Source organism: Hipposideros armiger, unplaced genomic scaffold (genome assembly GCF_001890085.2).
Source record: "Hipposideros armiger isolate ML-2016 unplaced genomic scaffold, ASM189008v1 scaffold_12, whole genome shotgun sequence".
In the NCBI taxonomy this organism is placed as follows: Eukaryota; Metazoa; Chordata; class Mammalia; order Chiroptera; family Hipposideridae; genus Hipposideros; species Hipposideros armiger.
Window position 1 is genome coordinate 4,351,137 of NW_017731362.1, and position 8,373 is coordinate 4,359,509.

The 8,373-nt window shown below is 40.5% G+C and overlaps 1 protein-coding gene across 1 annotated transcript in view; it reads right to left on the minus strand.

Moving 5' to 3' along the window:
* Window positions 1-1,851: 1,851 nt before the first annotated feature.
* MYO5A (myosin VA) overlaps window positions 1,852-8,373 on the minus strand; it is a 142,448-nt gene continuing 135,926 nt past the window's right edge. The window contains exons 35-38 of the mRNA XM_019664099.1: window positions 6,843-7,125; window positions 5,149-5,323; window positions 3,869-3,949; window positions 1,852-3,590 (exon numbers count right to left, since the gene is read on the minus strand). Of these exons, the coding sequence (XP_019519644.1) occupies window positions 3,438-3,590; window positions 3,869-3,949; window positions 5,149-5,323; window positions 6,843-7,125 (692 nt within the window). The 3' untranslated portion in view covers window positions 1,852-3,437. The remainder of the gene's footprint in view (window positions 3,591-3,868; window positions 3,950-5,148; window positions 5,324-6,842; window positions 7,126-8,373) is intronic.

Genomic DNA, 8,373 nt, shown 5'->3' on the forward strand with positions numbered 1-8,373 from the left:
AAAATATAAGAATATTATGTAAGAACTTCTCAGAATGGTGACAGGTGCCCCTTTATCTAGGGTTACCAGGAAAGTAATTTCTCAAAACAATCATTGTACTGAAATTCTAATAAAATAAGGAATTTTCATAGCTTCCCCCACTATTAAAAAATTTGATCTATATGACACATCCTTATTTACCTAGAAAGAGCAATTATTCACTGAAATAAAGCAAATCACACAAGCTGACCCAAATCCCCAAATCTCCTTTCAGTTGTCTTTGGAATAGATATTTTTTGTACTTTGCTCTTGACGAAAGAATTGTCAGGTATATGGGGATTTTTTAAAAACTTCCAAAGGAATCACAAAGCTACATTTGTGGATTTTAGACCACATTCATTTTCCCCATCTTTACGGTTACTCTCAGGCAGACCAAAGCCTTAACCTAAGAAAAGCTATAAGAAGGGAAACTGCTTCAATTTTTCAGCTTTGCATTCCAAGGTGTGAGCTGAATCTGTATGTAAGGTGAGTAGGGAGAAGAGTGATGAAAAGGGGCTGTTGAGACAATTTACTGTTGTTCTTTCAAGATCTTTCTTTGATTCCTATTGTGTGTCATAGAGGAATTATGAAAAAGCAAATTAGAGATGTTAAAGAATATACTGCCGAGAAGTGAGCACAAGAAGAACTTGTGCAAAGACTGGCCTGAAGGTAAGCTGCCAGTCAGGCCAGCGGGGGTGGCTGAGGACTGACTCTATCCACTGCAGTCCCATAGGCAGGCGATGGGACACATGGTTCACCTGAGGGAAGGTGAACAGCGAACAGATAAATGGGCAGCTGGAAGGCTGCTGGAGGTGTGTTTGAAGCTGCATGAGAAAATGTGGATGGACAGAAAAAAGGGTGAGCAGTCCTCAGAGCGGCCAAAGGATACCCAGAGTCAGCAGAATATTGTTGCATCCTCAAGAAAGTAGTACACAGAGTCATTACCAGGTCTTGGGGCTCTTCGTTGTAAAGTACTCTTGTTAGGACTAAAGATCTTTAGGCCGCTAAGATAAATTAATTCAGATCCCCATCTGGGGTTCTGGGTAGGCTTTGGAGGAAGCCAGAGCCCTGGAATAACAGAATCTTTGTGTGGCCAAATCTGAACGGGAGACTCTGGCCCACGTGTGGAACAGAGGCTGCAGCACTTTCCAGCAGAAAGACAGGAGACAGGAGAGAGAGAAAGACCCAGACTAGAGAGGCTCTGGGACACAAGCTGTCTGGGGGTAAGATAGAAGGCTGCAGTGGCAGTGGGAGCTAAGACATGATGAGAGAGGGTGTGCATGGGACATGCTCCACAGGACTAAGCTGCGGCGGACCCGGGAGAATCTGCAGGTCTGAGGTGGACAGCCTACACCATGTGGCATCTCCCCCACCCAAGTCCCATCTATGCTCTGACACACTCAGTACTAACCAAATGGTTATGAATTCACTGCTCATTGAAAGTCACGTTGACAAACCAGGCAAAACTGAGAGAATCTGACTGAATTAGTAGTGTTTTTGGTTTCTTTTGCAAATAAATAAATGTGTCCAAACTGAATACAGCAGTATGTGCTTCAATAAAAATTACCTAAACTAATTAACTTTCTAAAAGCACGGATGTAAATCATGTACATTTAAGAAAGGTTATAGCTGTGATACGACATTTTATTAACCTCTCAGAATTACCAGGCACCAAATGCTGGTCTTTCCATTAGAGGGTGAACTTACTGAGCAACTGCAGCTCGTGTCTCTAGGATCCAAGTGCTGAGAGGAGAGGATGTTAGACATGGAAGGGACCTAAAGAATCAGTTGTCCAACCCTCTTATTGTATAAACGAGGACTCTGAGGCCCAAATAAGTTGACAGTACTTATCTTTTAATAACCATCTTTATCGTTGATTTGAAACTGTTTGACTTCCATTAATAATATTGCACATATCTTAATAAGATGTCATTTTTTAATAAACCATCTAAGAGTTAAATTATATAAATCTATGATTGTAATGCAGAACCAGAGTTTCTAATGAAAGCTAAGAATTTGCCTTTGCACAACCTGAAAGATTAATTACATAAGATTTCTAAGAAAAAAATGGAGACTAGGTTTAATTAGAATTTCAGAGTGAAAACAGAATCTGGGTCACACTGAGCCAAATCCTCTGTAAAATTCAGCAATCTTTTTATATTTCTTATATAAGTCAAAGTATTTCTAGTAGGATGCTCTTTAAAGTATCTAGTGGTACTGAGAACATTTATACAAGTTGCAAAACCTAAAAAAATGGAATCATAATAATTTATTATACACCTTCTTTTGCATAATTTATAGGATAATCAAGGTTTCAAGACCTGAATCATGAATATTCTGACAATGCTCTCTAGACGATGACTGAGATTAATTCTTAATAAATTAAGAAGAAGAAAGAAAACCTGTCAAGGTTGAAAATATATGCATTGCAGGAATTAGAATTGGGAACTAAAAATAAGTCACTTCACAGAACACTGTACCCTGATGTGACACCCACCAAGGGAAAATTAATGAGCACGTCAATGTAACACGTCCTCAATGAATAATGACATCAACAATAGCCATTCTGTCTAATCCTATCCCTAAAAAATGTCAAACATTTTGTCACATTACTACATCACTTCCCAGTGTCTGCTACTTCCACGAGAGCATCTGTGGATATTTGCACATAATCCAGTTAAAACTGTGATCTACTGAATTGTAAACAGAGGTGATTGAAGAGAAGCTTATTGTTGTAGTGCCTAATAAGAGTATCGTTTACATTTTAAAGAACACAGTATGTAGCAGCAATTTAAAATGCTCAGGAAACTACAGTACAAATGGACTTCTATGCTATACGGCAAACCAACATTCTCTTAATATCTCTACATTATAGTGACACATACAAGGAAGGTACTTGACCAACTACTATACATATTGCCAGTTTATTTATTTGATGCAGCTCAACAACATCAACATAATTGATTCCTAAACTGATATGGACTCAATAGCGATTTTTCTTCTGGTTAGCATGGAGGAGGTTCTTCTCTGTTGATGCCTTTCTAACAACAGCTCATATCTGGAATTTACATTTTTTATACTATTTAGATGCAGTGATAAGGATTTAAAATAAATGCTAGCAGCTGAAGACACATTTTTTTTTTTTCCCCTTCCCTCCATCATTCACCTGCATGTAAACTCGGGATGCCTAGCTGATCAGGGTGAGTGTTGCTCTAAAGGTAACACAGCAGAAAAGAGCCTGACTTCCTGTCTTTCCAAAGTGGTGAAAGTACTCTAGGGAGATTTCCAGTCAATAACCTCTTGTTTGAAAGATAGTCACTACTTTCTCTTTAAAAATGTGTTTTCAGTAGCTCACTGGGAATAATGGGTTCTTATTTCAGGCATGAAATGTACTGTCACTGTTTGCCTTGACATCACTTTCAGACCCGGGATATGAATCCCAGGCCCAGGCTGGCTGGAATCTGGATGGTTTCTAGCGCGAGGGAGGATGGGTTAAAAGGAAAGGTGACAGGAAAGATGTGTTTAGCATCCATGAGCAGCTGAGGAGAGTCTTTCCTGTCTCGTAAACGCATCTGAGAAAATGGAAAAACAAACAAAAAAAGAGTATCAATTCTTTGGATCTAGAAAGATTTTTCTTCTGCCCAAAACGCAACTAATGAAAAATGTTTATATTTGTTTTAAATTCACTTCATTTTTCCAATAAGCTGTTATCAAAACAACTTCATGTACTGTAAAAATAAGATAAAATAATAGAATAAAAACCACAATTTTATCCTTCAATAAACTGTAAAATTTCCACTCAAAAGTTTGTGTTGGCGAACCACAGAAAAAGAAAGCTGTGAGATCTTACCTGTATAGTACGGATAAATGACACAGAGACTCTTTCTTCAAACTCATTAACTGGCGTATACAAATTCAGCACTTTGACGATCTGTGAGAAGTGAAATGATCAAAGTTTTCAACATATTATGAAACACACACTGGGAGCTCACAATCTGGGAGGCTGAAAGGATCTGTGCACAGTTTTGTCTTCTGCTTAGGGCTGGGTTGGGACAAGAGGGGAGGTGGAGACAGTCTGAAGCACATTCACTTTTATTATTTGAATTTTTACAACAAAAATGTATTAATCTTTGTGCCTTTTGAGAAGTAATATAAATTTGGAAAAACATTCAAACTGTACAAAAGAACACAACATGAAAAGTAAAAGTGCCCCTACCCCTATCCTCCCAAGTCTCCCAAAGTGGCGATTTTGGGCAGTGTTCTTAGTATCCACCTAGGTACCTTCTGTGCAAATTTTCTGTGTAATCTATGTAAGATTTACATGTTAGGAGATATGTGACGAACATTAAGAAAGTCCTCGAGTCAGCACAGAAACAACTGGGCAAAAGAAAAGGGGACGTGTGTAAGCCTATGCCTTGCACATACTTTTGCCATTGTCCTCAAGGTCCTTCCTTCCCCTCTTCTCACTCCTTAAATTCAATGCCCAGCTTGACGGGACCTTCTCTGAACACAGTCAGTTATCACCCCCAGCACTTCCTCTAGACATCCTACCACTGAACTTGCCAGGATCTCTTATAGCAGAATCAGCTGGGTACATCCGTCTTCCCTACTGAACTTGAAGTTCCTTATTTATTGAAGTATTTCCCCCAGAAACAAGTATGGTGCCTTGAAATAGGAACTCAATTAATCATTTAGTGAATTGAAGGAACAAGAATTTTTTGTCTTAAAATTGAGAAGTCCAAAGAACCATTCCATTATAAAATAATACGGAAAATTATTTTTTGGAATACAAGCTCCACAGAATGCATATAATGTATACTGCAGGAGAGCAGGGACTTGGTTTTGTTCATGATTGTGTCTCGGTGCCTGGGGCATTACACAGAACACTGTAGACACTCAATAAATATTTACTAAATGTTGAATGTGGATGACTGTGACTAGCACTGAAATGTACTTGTGTTACTTTCTGGTAAAATTTCCTTTCTTCAAGATCTGTATAGATATAGTATCATCTCCGACACAGATGAAGTCAGCTCATAGAAAAGAGCAATAGCTGGAAGATTTGTTTATTTGCCTAAATATCACCCATGATGAATGTTAAATTATTCATCATAGGGAAAGTTGCTTTACCTGGGCAGTGGTTAAAGCATTGCACATGGAACAAATGGCTTCTGCATCGTCATCTGTTTTCTTTTTCACTTGCAAAAGCTGAGCAGCCTGAATGAGAGGTTCCAGGGTTTCTTTAGCCCCACTGTTCATCAGATTCTTGTCACGTAGCCATTCTTCCAGTTGACTGACATTGTACCTATGCCAGAGAGGGGAGAGGGGGAGAGAGAGGGAGAGAGCGAGAGAGAGAAAGCAAATTTACTGAATGTTGTCATAAATGTCTTAATTTTTTGTATGTGGATTTGTCAGATATTTCAGTTAAAATGACAGGCAGTATTTTTGTTCATTTTTCTTAAATCTTACCAGCTGCGCTTAAAAATTATCATCATAAATAGTCATGAAGTTCATAATCATAATTATATAAAAGACTAGAGAATATAATTACCTTTAATGGAAGACAGAGAAATAGCTGAAGTTATGAAATAAGACTTGCTACAAGACAAAATAGAACGCATTCTATGGCCGTGTCCTTATTAAACAGCTGACCAGAAAACACTTTCTAGCTTCTCTTACAACTTCAGAGGTGAGAATTAATAATCCTTTATATCCTCATTCTTTCTTAAGTCAAACTCCAAGCTATTTAACTGAATAACAAGATTCCCTCACACAGACTTTGTGCTGCAGCCCTCTTTAGGGATGAGGCTGGGCAACAGAGCAAGTGGCCCGAGGAAGCTTAGGGATGGAAGGAGGGAAAGGCACGCGCAGGCCCTTGGAAGATACAAAGACCCCAAATATGGAGAGAGACAAACCACACAGATGCTGAGGTATCAAGAGGTGGCCAACCACGTAACAGTGGTTCTTAAACTAAAATGAGGTAAATGGACACACAATCAGAACTTAGTAAACAGGCAAACAGGAGGAATTATGATATTACTACAGGTGCTTCACATGTATAAACAAAGCTTATAGAGAAATAAACTCTAGTGCCTGAGGGGAAGGCATATCTTCTTAACATCAGCTACAATGGAAGTGGGTCAGAATGAAAAATTTGAAAAGAATGCCGAGGTGTCCTGAGATTGAGTCACTAAAGACTTTTGTAGGAGAACTCCTTTTTCTCTCCTCTTGGTGAATAGTCTAGCTATTTTAAAATAAATTATTTGCAAAATAAATCAATTTTATTATGGCAATGAGGTAATACAGCAGAGTAGTTGGGCATAAAATTGAGTGCAGCTTTTCTTAAAACATAGAGTAAAAGATCTGTTAGTAAACGATTAGACATGTCCTTGTTGCTATAGGTACAAAAAGGTATTTTGTTAAATTTCTAAAAGCAATCAAACATAGAAATCTTCACCATCATTCAATATTTTGTTATTGTACAATTAAAACACACACAAAAGGAGAGAAAGCAGCTATCTAGTCTTTATGTATTTTTCATCATCTCTCCACTCCCTCAAAAGAGTTAGCTTCACAGTGGAGCAGGGTTCCTAACAAGCAGTGAGTAGAACCTGCTGGAAGATACAGCCAGGAGCAATAAAGGCCGGAGTGGACAAGTCCAGCCAGGCAAGAGGAAGTGGCTCCGGGCCAGGTCTTCCCTTGCTACTTGGCTGGTGGCAGCAGACATCAGGTGCACTGACCCGAAACAAGCCATCAGCTCTCCACACCCTCCCAGGCAGTTGGACAGCGAGAAGAGGCCATTGCAGGTGTTGGCGTCCGCTCACCTGATCTGCATGCCTTTACTCCACGAGCACATGTCCTTCCGCAGGAGGAGGTTGTTCAGGGTGACGGCCCCCACGATGTAGAACATCTGCTTGACCACCTGCTTGATGAGCTCAGGGTCCATGCCGTGCTGACACATGACCGAGTGGAAGGAGTTGAGCTGCCGGAGGATGGAGTCCAGCGTATAGGTGCCCTCGTCGGCGATGCTGGAGGTGCGCTTTCTCAGCCCTGTGGGCTTCACCCCGGATACGCCCTGAATGGTCTCATGCTCCAGCATGCCGGAGACTGCGGGAGGAGTTCATGTGTTAAAAGAGAAGATCTGGAAGGAAACCTGTTTCATGTGCATACATGCAATCTCACACATTCGGTTTATGAAAATGATCAGAGCATCGAAGTGGAGGGAAAGAGAACTTCACCAAAAAAAGGATTCTGGATTTTCAACTTCAATGAAGGAATAATTCTTAAATGCAAACATTTACCATGAAATGAAGAAATCTTAATGGTGTATTTTCTAAAACATGAAGCAGCAGCCTTGTAATAGCACAAGTGCGTGGTACTTTGGGAGGGTTTCTGAGAAAAGTATGCAGCCTTAGGGAGAAGGTGGGCATTCTCCAGCACTATGTGAGCCCCAGTGGAAAACACATCAAGTAGCAAGAAAGGCAGGAGACTGGGCAGTGGTCTTGGAGAAGACTTGGGAGGGGGCAGTCGTGCAGGGCTGGAGAGCTGGGCCCTTCCTTGTCCTGAGCTTCCCACAATGCCAGGGAGACATGGGGTTAGCTTCTGCCTCTCAGGACTGTCTTCTCATCTGGAGCACTGCTGTTCCCTCTCCTGTGCTCTCATAGCATTTGGCTTATGTCTCCACTAGGATGGTTTTACGATGCCCCCTCCCGGACTGGGAGCTCCTTGAGAGCAAGGGCCAAGCCTGATTCATTTTTGTGTCGCCTAGTGCTAAATTCAGCTTCTACAGAGCCTGTGGAGCCAAAATGTTTGTTAGATGGGGGTAGTGGGTTAAAGTGGAACATTTTAGAGGTGAACTCCTTGTTTAGCCAATAAAAACAGGCAAGAATAGGAAAAAGGTTGGCTGAAGCTGACCTCGCATCTGCCACCTCTTGCATTTTAGCTGACCTGGACTGCTCTAAATTCATGACCCTTTAAAGGACAACTGATGAAATCAGCCATCTCACATGGTTTCCTCAGCCTTTTGTTTCCAGTTGTTTAATGGTGGGTGTATGATAGAAAATGGAATACTATGAGCCCACGAAAGGGAAATGAAGAAGTTGTAGAAATGTGGAAAGCACATGGGTGGGGCATGAAAGGGTAGCTGGGAGTAGGCTTTAGAGGCTGCTGATAATTTGCCTGAAGATAACAGAGTTTGGTAACTTAAAAATAATTTCTTTAATTCAGTGCATTCAAAATTAGCAGCCTGCAATTTGTACATGCCTCCTAATTCCTACTTCACACATGCTGCACATTCCAAAGGAATATAGGTAGCACGATACATAAACACCCAGAATGAGTGTACGCATATAGAGA